Here is a 17928-nt window from a genome sequence, read left to right on the forward strand (position 1 = left end):
AAAAACAGAAATATAGATCAATGGAACAGGATAGAAAGCCCAGAGATAAACCCACGCACCTATGGTCAACTAATCTATGATAAAGGAGGCAAGGATATACAATGGAGAAAAGACAGTCTCTTCATAAGTGGTGCTGGGAAAACTGGACAGCTACATATAAAAGAATGAAATTAGTCCCTAACACCATACACAAAAATAAACTCAAAATGAATTAAAGACCTAAATGTAAGACCAGACACTATAAAACTCTTAGAGGAAAACATAGGAAGAACACTCTTTGACATAAATCACAGCAAGATCCTTTTTTGACCCACCTCCTAGAGTAAGGGAAATAAAAACAAAAATAAACAAATGGGACCTAATGTAACTTAAAAGTTTTTGCACAGCAAAGGAAAGTATAAACAAAACGAAAAGACAACCCTTAGAATGGGAGAAAATATTTGCCAACAGATCAACGGACAAAGGATTAATCTCCAAAATATATGAACAGCTCATGCAGCTCAATATCAAAAAAGCAAACAACCCAATCCAAAAATGGGCAGAAGACCTAAATAGACATCTCTCCAGAGAAGACATACAGATGCCCAAGAGGCACGTGAAAAGCTGCTCAACTTCACTAATTATTAGAGAAATGCAAACCAGAAGTACAATGAGGTATCACCTCACACCGGTTAGAATGGGCATCATCAGAAAATCTACAAACACCAAAGCTGGAGAGGGTGTGAAGAAAAGGGAACCCTCTTGCACTGTTGGTGGGAATGTAAATTGATACAGCCACTGTGGAGAACAGTACGGAGGTTCCTTAAAAAACTAAAAATAGAACTACCATATGACCCAGCAATCCCACTCCTGGGCATGTACCCAGAGAAAACCATAATTCAGAAAGACACCTGCACCCCAATGTTCTTTGCAGCATTATTTACAATAGCCAGGACATGGAAGCAACCTAAATGCCCACTGACAGATGAATGGATAAAGAAGATGTGGCACAAATATATAATGGAATATTAGCCATAAAAAGTAACGAAATTGGGTCATTTGTAGAGACATGGGTGGACTTAGAGACTATCATACAGAGTGAAGTAAGTCAGAAAGAGAAAAACAAATATCGTATGTTAACGCATATATGTGGAATCTAGAAAAATGGTACAGATTACAAGGCAGAAATAGAGACACAGATGTAGAAAACAAATGTATGGACCTCAAGTGGGGAAAGTGGGGGGAGAGGGTGGTGGGATGAATTGGGAGATTGGGATTGACATATATACACTAATATGTATAAAATAGGTAACTAATAAGAACCTGCTGCATAAAAAATAAATTAATTAAATTAAATTTTTTAAAAATGGGAGTCACTGGGAGAGAAGAGCACTTGGATGAAATTTAATTATATATGGAACATTTCTAGACCCATATCCGTGGGGTTTAGTCCCAGATGAATGATAACTGGAAACTTCAGAAGCTGTATTTAAGATGTGAAAATCACCTGTGGCACTCATGTTATAAATTGCCCAGAAATAATTTAATTAACAAGTGATAGGTTGTTCCCAAGTCCCTCCTGGGAATGGGGTGTCAGCTGGGTCATTACCGTGCATTGCCCTCAGCTGGCAGCCTGAGTTCCCTGGCAGTCAGGAGCAAAGGCAGCTCATTCAAACTCTGATTGTCACTTTCAAATAGTGGTCCAGCTACTTAGAGCATTCATTGCGATTCAGCTAGAACTGTGGTTTTGAGCTTGACCTGTGAGAATTCCAGGGGACCCTCTTTGAAAACATTTTCTCCAGTCCCACTGCTTTGCGCTCTCCAGGCAGTGGCCTAGGAATTTTTGTTTTGTTTTGTTTTGTTTTTTTAACGTTTTGGCCACACCTCACGGCATGTGGGATCTTATTTCCCCGACCAGGGATCAACCCACACCCACTGCAGTGGAAGTGCAGAGTCTTTTGGACCGCCAGGGAAGTCGCAGGGAGTCTATATTTTTAACAAGTGCCTTTGATGGTTTTTATGATGAGGCAAATTTGAGAAACATCGTGGTTGAATACAGCCAGTTTTAAAAAATAAAGATAATTAAAACATTTGACTTTAAAGTTTAGTTGCATAAAATACTAAAATGGAAGTTGCTTTCCAGAAATACAATTGTAAACAAATCGTAGAGATCCAGTTCAAATTACACACACAAAGTAAACTGGTCACGTATTGTCATTTCTAACCTGGGGTTGGGTGTCGAGCAGAATATAAACAGCTTAACTTTCATAGACCTCAGGCACTTTTGCCTTTGCGGGGCCCCTTGCTCCATAAAAAAGAAATAAAAATTGTATTTTACGACTCTTTGGATATAAAGATGGATGTGTTGATAAGATGTATCACAACATTTTCTTTGACCTGAAAATTCATGTATTTTCTTCTGATTTTAAAAGAAATTGCAATATTTTCGTGATGGCTTAGAAATACTGTAGGCACCGAGCCCATTGTGCCTAACAGTTAATTTGGGCCTGCATGGCAGAGGTGGTGAAATCCAGAAGTTAGTCCTGGAGGCTGATGTGATAATACTTCTACTTGTCTCGGGAGTTCTGAAAGGAATCCTCACCATCCTTTTGCTCTTACTCATGTGATACTATGATCAGCACTTTTGTTCCCACCCTTGTCTGGGTGAGAGGGAGAAAGTTGATGGGCATCTGAGGCTGTGTCAGTGGAAGAAGGGTTACTGTCACACGGGGGTATGCAGCCTTTCCCGTGGTGATCCATTCCCACAAACATACCTGTGCTTCCTTAACTGTGTTTTGAATTGCCAAGTTTAACATACAGGTTTTGCCTTGACGATAAGGGAGTAATTCAGGTCTTTTCCTACCTGAAGGAGCCCTGGTGATGTCAAGCATCTAACTGGCTAAAGGACTCTGCTCTTGGGTGTCAGGCTTCCCCTGTCATTCTTTTTTTTTTTTTTTAAACTTTTTAAATTGAAGTATAGTTGCTGTACAATATTATATAAGTTGCAGGTGTACAATATAGTGATTCACAATTTTTAAAGGTTTTAGTCCATTTATAGTTATTACAAGATCTTGGGTATATTCCATGTGCTGTACAATATATCCTTGTAGCTTATTTTATACCTAATAGTTTGTACCTTTCACTTCCCTACCCCTGTCTTGCCCCTCTCCCCTTCCCTCTCCCCACTGGTAACCACTAGTTTGTCCTCTATATCTGTGAGTCTGTTTCTTTTTTGTTATATTCACTAGTTTGTTTTATTTTTTCGATTCCACATATGATAGCATACACTATTTGTCTTTCTCTGTTTTACTTATTTCACTAAGCATAATGCCCTCCAAGTCCATCCATGTTGTTGCAAATGGCAAAATTTAATTCTTTTTTTATGACTGAGTAGTACGCCATTGTATATATGTACCACATCTTTTTTATATTGCCATCTTGGATTTCGGTAACAGGCTTGAGATGGGCAGAATATTGCTTGAGACAGGAAGGAACTGTTGAGATGAGGAATGCAGGCATACTTTTTTTCATGGACAAGACCACAGATCTGCTCTCTGCTCACTGAAGCAAAATTAAAACAGTTTTTTTTTTTCTTTTGCATCATTACAGAGAAGTTTTTGTTTGAGAATTCTAAAATAACTCTGATTATGAAGATTCAACATATTGACTGTAAAAAATTGAAAAACATCATATCAGCAAAGCCAGAAGAAGGAAAAAACCTTAATCCACTATACATAATGCCTGTTAACATTTTGGCCTGAAGTTTCTAGTCTTGTTTTCTGCGAACAATAGCTGTTCAATTTTTATACAAAATTGTAATCGTACGAAATGTACCATTTAATCACCCACACTTTTCACCTAACAGTATATGATGAACATTCTCCTTACATCATTAATTGACATCCTACACAATGATTTTAATGGTGATGTATTGTTCCTTTGTGTTAGTGGATGATCGTTTATTTAACCAGCCTTCTATTTTTGGACATTGAATTTCACATCCTCATTATTAGTAAAACTTTAATGATTTTTGTAAGATAAAATTTTAAATGCATGCATAGTTATTTCTTTAGGGTAAAGTGGAACTAATGTAACAAAGGGCATAGGAATCTGGAACTTTTTGATGCATATTTCCAAATAGTGCAGAGGAAGGATTGCAACAGTTTATATTCCCATTAGTACTCTGTAAGCGCTTGTGTTCTTGTATCCTTGCCATGTGACTGAAATATAAACTAAAGAAATCTGGTATGCATTAATTTGAAAGAAACCATGATTCAGGTTTCTTTGCATAAGAGTATTTAATGTTTAGCAGATTGCTCTGTGTGCAGTAATTATGGGTTTCTTCACAATGTTATGAAAACCCTTTTATTAAATTTTACATTTGCCATTTTCTTCAAGGTCCTTAAATAGTTCTTAGGGTCTCAACTGTTACGTTTTATGCTGTTAAAAGTACGGTTTTGGAGAACTTTGTGTGTGTGTATTTAGGATGATAGAATATGAGAACCAGACAGAACTTTAGTTAGTTGGGTTAGTCTACCTCCATCTTACAGATTAGTAAATGGCTCAAGAAAGAAACTTGCCCACAATCATTCTATCTCTTGCAAGTGACAGACAACTCAGACTAGCGGAGCGAAATGGGGAATTTGTTGCTCAGGAAACTAAGAATAGGTTCTGTTACCTACTGTGACTGACCTTGGGTAATTCCTTGATCTTTCTAAACCTTGATTTTCTTATCTGTAAACAGGGTGTTGAACTCCACCAAAGGTTCCTTCTACCTCTTAAAGTTCAATGTTTCTATGAATATATTAGCAAAGAATTTTATTATACTATCAACCAAATTTAGACATAGTGAAGGGAAGGCTAGCACTCAGGAAATTTTTAAAGAAATCCAGTTTGTATTACACACTTGGATCTAAGTTAAAGTTGTTGTGGTTGTTTTTAACTTGCAGAGATCCTTAGGCAACTTGAACATGGTCAGTATTCACATAGTGTAAAAATATCTCCAAAGCGCTTGAAAAGTCTCTTATCTGTTGATCACACATCATCTTCAAACATCTTTTCCACCTGTTTATTAGTTTGCTTAACAAACCTATTAACAAATAGTGGGGCAAGAAATGCAGTCCTTTTGCTCCCTGTTCACAACTATTATAACAAATTTCAAGTTGGTGAACCTAGGGAAAACTGTCCATGACAGCAGCAGGTTGCTGAGTCAGACCCGTGCACAGAGGAGCTAATCTTGAGCACTGGGCACCTACTTTACACACAGGAAGACACACCGATGGCAGGGAAACTTGCTGCACTAGGAATACGCTAAAGCTCTGTGGCTGGTTGTTTGAGAGGAGGTAGATTTTCTCATGTCAGGCCCCCTTAGCTCTTTAAGATTGTTTCCTTGACTGGTAGGAAACCTTTCCTCTCTGTTTGTGTGTGGTTGTTTTGTTTTTGATTTTGGTTTTGGTTTTTCTCACTTTACTCATTTATGCTATTTGGAATTCACTGTGTAACCCTTGAAATTTACTGCAAGAAGCTTAAGTGTCCCTCATTGTGAAGCAATTATACTCCGGTAAAGATGTTATATATATTTAAGTGCCCCTCAGAGACTATTCTAGTGTTCTGAAAAGGTCTTTAAGAAACAGGTTTTGTCTTAAAGCCATTGACTACCAATAAAATTTTTAAATATTTTCACCACACTATGTAGAATACAGGTTTATTTCAGGGTTTTAACTACTATCAGATTGCCAATTCAGGTTTGTGTTTCCAGAAATTTTTACACAAATAAATGCAACAGAGCCTATGTACCCTTTTATTAACACTCAGCTACCACATGTTTATCAGCAATACTGGCAGTCCCTGGATCTGGTTCTGCAGGAGAGGGAAGGCTCCAGGGAAAACAACAGCCAAAGATTTTGATGGAAAGTATACTAGTCGGGACAGGCAAGATCATCCTGCGGAAACAACCTCCAAATCTCAGTACCTTAAAACAACAAAGGTTTATTTCTCCTTCGCACCGTAAGTTCATTGATGGACAGCTGGGGTTCCAATATGGCTCGTCTTGACTCTGCATCCTGGCTGATGGAGCAATCATTATCTTTAATTTTGGTGGTCACGGTAACAGAGAAAGAGTTCTGCAAGGTCTGACACAAGCCGTAAGTGCTGTCGCCTGAAAGTGACACACACCATTTCCATTCCTAACTCACTGTCCAGATGAAACACATTGCCCGGCTCCATTCAGAAATGGCCAGGAACTGTAGTCTGACCCCATGGGCCAGGAAGCAAGGGAAGCAGCAGCCCTAATGACAACCACAGTTTGCTCTTCTGATTACCAGATATTTGGCTCGCTGCCCCTCCTGCAGGTGAAACACTCATCCCCTCCCCAAAGGAGAGAACCCCGCAGTCCCACCCAGTCACAGCATCTGGATGATGCAGTTGGCACTAAATTAGGGGGTCATTTTGACATCAACTCTGGATGTGGGTCCTCTTGATCTACAGACTTCTGAACTAAAAAAGGCATCTGGGTTTAAAAGGGAGGAGTAAAGGGTGAATGCAGACATTCTGTATCTAGAACGAGCATCACTTCTGGCAAACACAGAACAGGCCCTTAGTGGTTCAGCTGAATTTATCAAAGCATCTGCATACCCTGGATTAAAGAAAACGTGAGTCATGGATTGTGTCCATCCACAGCTCGTATACGGGAAGTGTAGTTTAGGTAGACCTTGATATCAGGAAGATAAATAAAACTGAACATTTAAAATACGACAGTGTCCTATAAAAGCATTAAAATGTGAATAGAAGAGCATTTAATTTTTCATGAAGGTAAGAAATGAATATAGGTAAGTGAAAGCAATTTCTATTGCCATTCAAACTATAGTTTTCCAATCCTTGCTCCCTTTTACCTTAACCCAAACTGTTGATATGACATTTAACTGAAATTCCAAAACTCTACACTTTTCCCCCCCTGTTTTGCTGAGTTGCTAACAAAAGCTTTGAAATGGCTCAAAACTGCGCAGGAGGTGAAGCAGGAAGAAGAAACTGGAATTGTAAATAACTTATAAAATGCTTAGCTGTCCCCTGATGCATTTTAAAAAGTGAGACCTCTTTTCAGTTTCCTGTACTTAACAATATCCAACCAAATAAAGGCCATGTAGGGGCTTTTCTGGGTTACACACAACTTATTCTGTCCATTCCGTGCTAAGGTGTCTCCTATTTTCCATTATCACTGAATTCTTATTTTTTTACTTCTTTATATACTGCAAGTTCTAAGTATAGAATTTTCTCATCCTCTCCCCTGATTTCTAACCTTTACCTATAAAACCTGCTTATCCTGCCACCCTCTGACAATATTAACAACCTGAAGGGGTGGCCCTCTGTATCTTCCTGTGGGCTCATAAAATCATAAACACTTAAGGTTCTTCTTTCCACCTGCCTGCCTGCTGTCCTTCATTCCTCCCTTCCTCCTTTCTTTCCTCCCTCCCTCCCCTACTTTTTTTTCAAACCAGAAGGGGTTAATAAATTATTTACACTTCTTGGTATCTCTTGCTTTTCTCATTAACAGAAGATTGGGGGTGTATCCCTCTAGGCAGTTAGTATAGATCTCATTCATTCTTTTTAATGTCTGCCTAATATTCCATGGTTTGGAAGTCATGCTTTATTGAAGTTTCTCTGTTAAAGGGTATATGCACATTGTTTCCAATTTGTTTTGATCTTGCTTTTTTGTTTTTCTTAAATTTGGTCACTGTAAGGGGTGCAGTGAACTTCCTTATACCCGTCCTCGAATACTGGTCCTTTTTCTAATATGGTCCAAGAGAGGGATTAACTGTATTTAAAATGTATGTGTACTTTTAATTTTAATAGATGTTGCTAGATGTTTAATAGATGTTGTTGTCTTTCAAAAATAGTTATCCTAGCAATGTTCCAGAATACCCTTCCCCCATCCTATCCAGTAGTATGTCTTTCCTACTTTGATGAGAATGGATTACACCTGCAACCCCAATTGCATAGCCTGGGCACCTGTTGATGTACTATAGCGTATTTCAGTGGGGTTTAAAACTAGGGCTCTGGATGGCCTGTGTGATTAGGGGTAGTTGCGATTTTTTGTGTGTGTTTCTTTAAAAATCCATGGAAAGTTTATGGGAGGGAGGGAACTGGAGGCCATTCTTATGCAGTCCACTCCTTTCACAGATAAGGAAATTGAGATCCAGGGAGGTGGAGGGAGTTAATGTGAGCTAGTTACTGGCTGCTGCTTCTGGGAAGCAATTGGTCTGAATTCTAAATCAAGGATTTACCTACTACCTACACTGTGGGCCATGCTGACAGTAATTTTTAGAGAATGGACCAAGAAATGTCATCTGTGAGATAGGGATAAACTGTTTCCAGTTTTCTATTCTCTCCTGCTAGGCTGGATAAGCAAGCTTCCCACCCTACACTGGGCTGTGTGGGATTTGCTTTGCAAACTTCTGCAAAGATAATAGGACATTTGTTAAATTGGTCTTGTCAGTGGCATTTGCTGCTCTTACTCTTTTTGGGAGTTTGAGGTTTTCTTTTTCTATACCATTAGAGTTACTGCTTACTAAGTGTGGAGCAGCTGGCTTGGATCACAGCTAAAATGACAACAGGGAAGCACAGGAGAGAAGATTCTGTTCAGGAATGGCTTCCTCCTATGTACTCCTTCCTCCTCCCTCCCCAGTGTACCCATGAAGAGAGCTGAATAGTGGGGCTGCCTAGAAAAAAGAAGCCCTCTAGGTCCCAGGTATGTTCCTGGCCATGTAATCTCTAGGTGTAATGTGCACAGTTTGACCAGGGCTCAAATGGATGTTCTCTAGGGCTGAATAAAATAAGCTTTTTGAAAGAAACCACTTTTACTTCTTGAGTCTTTAGACTCAGTTTTAATAGAAGTTTCAGCTTTAGCCCATGCAGTCTGCTGAGGAAGGTGAAAAGGGAGACTCCAGATTTTGGATTCCCACTTGGGTTTGCCCTGTGTTCATTACAGAACATATGACAGCCCAGCGTTCACTTTCCAGGTTGCCTCTAAATAAAGTCAGCCTGTTCAGGGAGCTCAGCCCGTTCTCTTAATAACAATAAAAATAATTACGATGGAAATTCATTTTGTCATAGATAAGCCTCTCCAGCAGATTAAAATATAAATATAGATTTATATATAAAAATACAACACAGGGCTTCCCTGGTGGCGCAGTGGTTGAGAGTCCACCTGCCGATGCAGGGAACATGGGTTCGTGCCCCGGTCCGGGAAGATCCCACATGCCGCAGAGCGGCTGGGCCCGTGAGCCATGGCCGCTGAGCCTGTGCGTCCAGAGCCTGTGCTCCGCAACGGGAGAGGCCACAACAGTGAGAGGCCCGCGTACCGCAAAATATATATATATATATAAAAAACACAAAACATGCCTTTGTGTTGCAGACCTGGTCAGGAGCTATGCTATTTGTGGGCTTGACTCTCAGTGGTCATGGTTCTCGTGGCTTAGCTGTTTGCAAGCCTGCAAGTTGGAACCTCTGGGGAATGTAAAAAAAAAAAAGCTCGTGCCTAGATCCTCCCTCAGAATTAAATCAGAATCTGTGGCAGAGGACACATGGGTGAGGTGAGGACTTCTGGGCGGGCCATTTGAGGTGGAGAGTTTCTCTCCTTAATAAAGAAAGAAATGAGTTGTAGCTCAAGCTGTTCTTTTGAGAATCCTGTCGCCATAGGGATCATCATGTGTGCCCCTCAGCTCTCACAGCCCACTCTCTCTCCTTTCTCCTTCCTATTTATTCTGTAGATTAAAGCAGTGGAGTCATGTCATATAAAGGCAGCACATGAAGGCAAAAATTGAATGCTGTAAAAATGATCATCGAAGAATGAGCTAGGAAGACACGGTGAGGCGTAGAGGTCAACGTACCATCTCTTGGTACACTTAGCATAGCCAGCGTTTCCTCTGGCATCAGAACAGATCACTGTTTTCTTTGGCTGAGATTCTGATAAAATAGCATTTGGGAGCCAGAGTGTATGCAAAATATGTATCTTTAAGTATGGGAGTTAACTCTATTTGGTGAGATTCTGGAGCCCTGAGAACCACGTGGCAATTGAGACTGGCTTAGGGAATCTTATTCTCATCTCACATTCAATTCCGAGGCCGATTCTGAATGAAATGTAGGCAGAATCATGGACACCATTTAAAGTGTGAATTTCTCCTCGCCTGTCTCTTTTAGGCACCTATAGTTGAATTCAGGTAAACTGCATGGTAAATGCAGCTATAGATGCAACACCACTGCATTTCATTATTGACTATTCAAAGACGGCCCATTTCTTTGTCCGGAATTCAAGGGCACTCTGTCTTTCTGTCCGCTAGCGTTCCCGTGGTTCGGCATGGATATCGGTGGGACGCTGGTTAAATTGGTCTACTTTGAACCGAAGGATATTACAGCTGAAGAGGAACAAGAGGAAGTGGAGAACCTGAAGAGCATCAGGAAGTATTTGACTTCGAACACGGCTTACGGGAAAACCGGGATCCGAGACGTTCACCTGGAACTGAAAAACTTGACCATGTGTGGGCGGAAGGGGAACCTGCATTTCATCCGCTTTCCCAGCTGCGCGATGCACAGGTTCATCCAGATGGGCAGCGAGAAGAACTTCTCCAGCCTCCACACCACTCTCTGTGCCACGGGAGGCGGGGCTTTTAAGTTCGAAGAGGACTTCAGAACGGTAGGTCCGCTTTACCCCCCTGCAAACAACAAAACCACCTCTTAGAGAAAGAAAGAAAACCTCTCCCATGGCCATGATCATGGCATCTCTTATGGAAGAACCTGACCACTAGGCTTGGGACTTTGGACAAGCTTACTTCACCCCTCTGTGCCTCAGTTTCCTCATCTATAGGAGAGTAAAAATAGTTTCTGCCTCATAGGGTTGTTACATGAAGGATTGAATGAGATAATATGTACCCAGCACTTAGTGCTCAGTACATATTGGCCGTCCTCATCATTTTTGTTACAATTACGTCTGCACAATATGCCAAAGACAAGGTGATGTAAATCCCCTTCTGAAGTATTTTAGTTTTCCACAGACTCTTATGTTTCATGAAAACCATAATCATTGTGCCAGTTTCATAGATATATAGACTGAGGCCTGCAGGAAAGGCTTTCTACGCATCTTACTAAAAATGATTACTTCTTTCTACCCATTTGCTCTGTATCATTTGTGTTTTATGAATGTCCTTCAGAAGTTTTGCTCACAAACAAAAATGAAATCTTTGACATTATTTGGAGGTGAATTGCTTTGTTGGTGAACATGATTTAGGGAGTATGGCTCTACATAATAAGAATAATACTATATCCTGACTGGCAGTGTTGCTTCTTTAGATTTGACAAAGTTGGCTAAGTGGAAGATATGGGTGAGTGACATGAAGTCCGAACTTTCTCTTTGTTAAGCAATCCCTAACACCTATGTGTTCCAATTTCCCCATTTCTGCAGTCAAGATAATCTCTATACTGTCTAGCTTCATCTCACAGGGAATAAAATGAGAAGAAAGAGAAACAATAGATAGAGAAAATAAAGAAAATTCATTTCACAGTAGTGATTGAACATAGGAGAAGGAAGGGTTGGAAGATGTGGGATTAGTCTCGCCAGAAAGTTTATCATTAATGAATAAATTAATAAATCAATGCATTATTCATGGTACTTAATAAAGCTATAATTGCAAATTTTATTTGCATCATCAAAAGTAACATCATTTATCTCATTGATAAGTGGTTTCTACAAGAGCTGGCAATAGAGCCCTAGAGCATTATATTAAGTCAGATTGATTATATTCAGGCTTTGGCTTTTCCTCCTGTGTCCCCTTTCCCTTGCCAGCAGGATCTGACACTGCCACTTACTTCTATGATCCATGGGATCTTTTTCCCTCTAAAGGGACCCAATGATTGAAGAGTTTTGAAACTGAGAAAGTTGAGATCCAGGGGCATGAAAATTAAGTTCAAATTCATAAATGAAAAAGCACCGATCCTGAATTCTAGTGCTGTTTCTGCATTTAACTAGCTGGGTGACTGGGCAAGACATGTCCCTCCTGTGGGCCTCAGTTTCATCATTTTCAGAAAGTGGCAGTAAGGTGTTTAGGCGGATAAGGAAACTAAAGCTAAAGAGAGATGAAGAGGCGCTAAATACCGTCCCCTAGGTGAGAGCTGGGTGTCGGCTCAATTCTGATTCAGGAAGTGCTGACCCACCCCTAGCGCTGTGAGCTCCCCAGGTCCCTCAAGGATGTCCTCTGTGTCCATCTCCACTAGGGAGCCTGAAGTGTACCAAGGTGACCTGGGACATTTAAGCAAACTCCATCAAAGTCTCCGTCCCTCCTCTTGGGTAATGCCCTGGATTCCAGAAAGTTACTCAATCTGTGTTGGCCACGAGCAAGTGTGTTTCTCAAGTTTCTGAACTGAGAAAGGTCATATCTTATTACAGCCAAGATAAAGAAGCCTCTGCTCCTTCAGGAGGTTTCTGGAGCCTAGTGAACAGACTGGTGCAGGGAGCAAGTTTGGAGTATTTGCCTAACAGCCTGGCCATCTATAAAAGAAAGTATTATATAGCCTGCCTTCTACTTCCATGCTCAGTCTTGGCCAAAGTGAAGACAATTGAAGACAGATCTCTTCCTGTAGCCCGTCTGTCAGTAAGTGATATGCCCTGATCCTTCCAAAGTTTGTGAGGATGAATAGGTTTTATCATTCTCTTTCCTAAGCATTCATTCTCATTCAACAAGTATTTATCATACTCTATCAATGCAACAAGTACTGTTATGAACAAAACAAAGCCCCTGCCTTCCTGGAGCTTATATTCTAGTGCAGGGAGATGGTCAATAATCAAATAAGTGATTATGGAGTATATCAAATGGCAATAAGTGGGGAAAATAAATAGGTAAGGGGGATAGGAAGTGCTGGGCAGGTCTTTGTGTGATGAGGTAACTTTGGAGTAGGAACCCGAAGAAGAAGTAGAGCAATCCAGGCTGGTATGGGGAAGAGTTAGGGTTAGTAAGTGCTAAGGCCCTTAGGTATAATGTATCCAAGCTCTTCCCTTTTCCAGAATGGGAAATTGAAGGTGCACACTAAGTTGTAAAGGATCAACATATACTACTATACTATGTAGTAAACAATCTGACAAATAATAAAGCAGTGTATGTACATACCTGTAAAGTCCTGTCGTTGTTATATAAAATCACTCTTTTGAGCATAATACAAGTTTGCAGACATGTATTTTAAAAACCCGAGTAACTAGGGCTATCTAAATGATGTTCAGCCGACCCTGAATAGTTAGCAATTGTTACGTCTGATGACTGTGTCCTTTTCATATATAGTAAATGTATTTAAATCCTTAGATAATGTTAACTAGTCTTCATCAATTTTAGAATGTACAAGAAAGAGTTACAAAGCCACGAGACAAGCATTAAACTAGACCCCTGTGTAGAATACTTTCAGTTGAACAAAGCTGCATTTCTTTCTTCCTTTTTCTTTCTTTTTTTCCTTCCTCCTTCTTCCTTTCCCCTTTTCCTTCCTTCCTTCCTCCCTCCCTCCCTCCCTCTCTCCTTCCTTCCTTCAACATTTTAGGATCACTGTCACAAACACATTTCTGCCTGGCAAAAGTTTGCCTTCAAAATTAATGATTCAACAAAATGGAACACAAAAGACAAACTTAAACAACATATGCTCCAAGAGATCGGTAGGCCAGTGAAGAATCCTGCAATTTGAGAAAGTGGTTCTCAAAGGGGAGGCTCCCATGTGGTTGTATACCAGGGCACTTAATCCTGTAGATTTCATTGAACTTTGTGTTTCTCCCCACTGTCTATGTTCTGCGAGTGTTGTTTTGAATAACCTACCAGAATATTTTATGTACCAGATCTAATATTTTCATCCACAAGTACACTTCCCAACTTCAACAGGAGTCCTATTTAGAATGCAAAGTATTCTAATGATAGAAAATTTTCAGAAAAAAGTCATCCCTTTTGTCCACTTAGGTCTTCATTACAAGAGATACTTTTCCTTGTAAGTTTCGTTCAGTTCAAGACTAACATTCATTAGAACTTAGAAGTGACTCTTTTCATTTTTTAGAAGAAAACAAATACCTACCGTCTAAACAAGCAGGATATAACAACAATCTTACTGGGTTTACATGAGATTTAGGGAACAGTAAAAGATTCTCTTATAGCTTCACTACATTTTTTTCAAGGTGTGAGGACTTAAGAATTGGCCTTCATTAAGCCAGAAATCTCTAAGGACACAACCGAAAAAAGTTAATAATGGTGGAAAAGTCATCAGGAGGGGATAATAAGGTAATTGTGGATGTGTGACATTCTAAATCTAAGTAGACCATTCATTATTAGCTGGGTTCCTATTATTAATCCAGGAACTGATTTGTGATATTGCAGGAGCATAAGCTTTGTAGATACCGTCATCCTACACTTCATTCTGGCTCGACCCTTTTGGCCATTCATGTACCCCTTTTATCATTGGGTGCCAGGAGGAAGAAGCCATCTTTGAGGTTTTGTTATTTTTCTCACTCACAGACCACATTTGAAATTTCTCTCTCTCTCAGGTCTCAGTTAGCTGTCCTGTGTGAGGAGAAAAGAGCCCCGAGTGTAATTTATAATTCAGAGTCAACCATTTTATATGCAAATTGTTCTTGGTTGAGTAAGATAACCTTTTCTGCCACTTCCATTATGATTTATGGAGCCAGGGTCAGCAAAAGCACCTTGGGAAGTGTGGGGTATCACACAGATGCGTATTTTATTCATTTTGTGCAGAACGATTTGGTGACTCATTTCTCAAGCACAGGAGAGTGATGGGACTGGTTTGGGGTAGGTCCATAGAGAGTAGGTATGGGACCTCCTGGGATGGTTTTTACCGGATTTATTTACTCAGCTATTTATTTAGTTACTTTTTAAGTTTATCTTATTGAAGTCTAGTTGATTTACAATGTTGCATTAATTTCTGCTATACAGCAGAGTGATTCAGTTCTACATATATATACATTCTTTTTCATATTCTTTTCCATTCTGGTTTATCACAGGGTATTGAATATAGTTCCCTGTGCTATACAGTAGGACCTTGTTGTTTAGCCATCTTATATGTAATAGTATTTATTTTGGACAGACTGAAGCACATAAGGAGAACCTCTTAGAGTTGTATCCTGAACATGTGTTTAGAATCCATATTTTTTCTAACTTCATCATACAGGGAATCACTGAATTCCTTTGAGAAATTAGAGTTTTCGGCTTGGAAATGATGTTTCCAAATGTATTTCAACTTGAGATAAGAAGACCTGAATTATTTTACTTCTTATATAAAATGCATGTATAACTCATGTTTCCAAAGCATGTTCACACAGCCATCTCACTGGATTCTTGAAAACAGCCCTGCAGGTTAGCCAAGGCAGCTCCTATTGGGGAGAGTATGTGATTTTATTGAAGGCCTGTTGTCACCGTACTGGAGTGGGGTCATGCATTAATCCCAGCTCTTCAGCTCCAAAGTCTGTGTGGTCCTAGGACTAACAGCGTCAGCATCACCTGTGATATTGTTAGACATGCAATCAGAAACTCTGGGAGTGGGACCCAGCGATCTGTGATTTAACAAGCCCCCCAGGTGATTCTGATGGCACCTAAAATTTGAGAACCCCACTGCACCCATGCTTGCTTGGGTGACTTTGGGACTAGGCAAAGCAAAGTTAGTTTATCATAGTAGTAGTTTGAAAAAAAAATTACTCTTTTTACTTTATTTCTTCCCCTACTTCCGTTATTTACAGAGTGTGAGTCTTAGGGCAAGTTTGGTTTGTTGGTGTTAAGTTTGGGGAATAGTTTAAGCTTAATGATTTAGGAATTGGCAGAACTCATACTTTCCAAAAGTGCTAAGGAGAGTCACAAGCAGTGGGGTGCTGAAATCAGCTCCTACTGGTTCACGAGAGCCCATTGTGTGCATGAGAGCGCATTGTGTCTTCCCAACGCTGTGTTTAGTGACATCGTGTTGGTAGCTTGAAGTTGGCTATGGTGGGAGTGATTATACCATGGAAATTGGTAAATGCTATAAACCAGGGCATTTGCTCCCAGAGAGCTGGTTGTTAAACATTTACCAGCACGCCTTGGTGACAAGGTTATGTTCACATTAGCTGAAGCTTCATCTGCATGTTTGCTGGATCTGATGGGTTTTTTTTTTTTAATTTAAAACTAGCTGCCAGCATTTAAAAATTGGAAGTTTTCACATAAAAATCTGGGTTTCCAGCTCTTGAGAAATAGAATCATTTGGCAACATTAAGCCCTTATTACCACATGGCAACAACGGGCTGCAGTGAATTTTAAATACATGTGGATTGTCTGTGGGCCACAATCCCCATCATTCTGTTACTTTAACATTTAGTCAAGGGACTTCACTCCTTTATTGGCTCCTGCAGCATTTGCTACCCTGGTATAAAGAAAACTAAACCCAAAGAAAGAGTGTTTCTCCGTAGCTGGGATCTGAACATCCTGTCCAAGTAATGATTTGACTCATCGCTTACACTTGGGAGCCTGTCTGTATTCCTGGATGGAAAAGACCTTTGAGGGAGGTCTCCATAGGTCTCCATGAAAGTGACTAATATTTCTGTTTCCCTGTTTGGGGATGCATGACCTCAGGCTTCAGAAATATCCATCCCTCAGTGAAATGTTATAGAAGAGATGTTCGTTTGCTGCTAGCACTTTATTTGAAAGTGGTTTTGAGGGGAAAGGTGAGATCTTTCCCTTCAGAGCAAAGCTGCGTGCTTTGTTTACTTGCCCTGACAGGTTTTTCTTTTTCCCGAACATAGTTTCAGGATGTCCCCTGAACAGACGGTGTCACTGTTCGTGTTTGTGATGTTGGTTCTGGGCACTGCTGTCAATATTGTTGATGGACCTCCGATTAATTTTTAAGCAGGTGAACCTATGGCCCCAAGACTGGGTGATGAAATCGCTACTTTTCAGTTTGTGGTGATCCAGGAGGGGACAGTTTTCCCTGTTCCATTTAAGAAATGTTTATTAAGCCATTATTATGGACGGGCCTTTGAGCGTGGTGCTCAGGGGCACCCATGGAACCGAAAACAAGCCAGAACGTGACCCACGCTGTGAGCGCGTTGGAAGACGTTGATAGGGCCAGGGAATCCCGGAGGATGAGAAGGTAGCGTTTCCACGGCTGTGTCACTATAGCGTTTAGGTCTCCAGATAGCCTTATACCTATAGTATTACCCCCTGAACACGTGAATCATGACATGCGTCTCACCCAAAAGTTTCACTTGGTGAAAAATGAAATGTTCAAAGTCACTTATGAGATAGATGAACTTTATCACCAAGTGTCATTTAGAACGATTGTTTCTGTGTATCAAGAAAACGTCTAGTGCTCGTTTCGGCAGCACATATACTAAAAATTGGAACGATACAGAGAAGATTAGCATGGCCCCTGCGCAAGGATGACACGCAAATTTGTGAAGCGTTCCATATTTTTAAAGATGTTAAAAAAAACGAAAACGTCTACCACCTTGCTGGTAACCTATTCTAACTAATTCTGCTCTGCAGGTATAGCTTCAGTGGATTTTTGTTGAATGGGACATTCAGGTGAGTGATAAAAAGTCAAAAGTTTTCTTCTAGCTATTAACTTTTATAATGAAGATGATGCTTTTGGGGCAAAATATCTAAGTATAGTAGTTGTGTAGGTGGTTTCCAGATCCCAGAAGCAGGACTCATTATGAATGAAGACAAGAGAAGAACAGCGCGTTATGAGGAGGCGTTTGCTAGTTGTATCACTTAGGGAAAATTATTTAAGCTCTATGAGCCTTAACCATAGAGTTAGGATAACAATACCTCCTCATAGGGTTTTTGTGAGAATTAAATGATCTAGTACAGGTGCTTGGCATATAGTAAATAATAAGTACCAGTTATTATTTTCTTAAAGAGATTTTTTTAAATTTAAATTAGAACTTAAAAATGATCT

General features: G+C 40.1%; 1 protein-coding gene across 5 annotated transcripts in view; it reads left to right on the forward strand.

Annotated features, from left to right (window-relative positions):
- The window catches only part of PANK1 (pantothenate kinase 1), a 107849-nt gene that overhangs the window by 69299 nt on the left and 20622 nt on the right, over window positions 1–17928 (forward strand). For 4 of the 5 annotated variants that reach the window (XM_082854684.1, XM_082854685.1, XM_082854682.1 and 1 more), the window contains one exon: window positions 10314–10666. In XM_082854684.1, the coding sequence (XP_082710810.1) occupies window positions 10331–10666 (336 nt within the window). In that variant the 5' untranslated portion in view covers window positions 10314–10330. Of the gene's footprint in view, window positions 1–10313; window positions 10667–17529; window positions 17553–17928 lie in introns of those variants that run through there. The other variant, XM_082854686.1, reaches the window with a different exon arrangement.

Source organism: Leucopleurus acutus, assembly GCF_964270905.1.
Source record: "Leucopleurus acutus genome assembly, chromosome: 14".
Classification (NCBI taxonomy): Eukaryota; Metazoa; Chordata; class Mammalia; order Artiodactyla; family Delphinidae; genus Leucopleurus; species Leucopleurus acutus.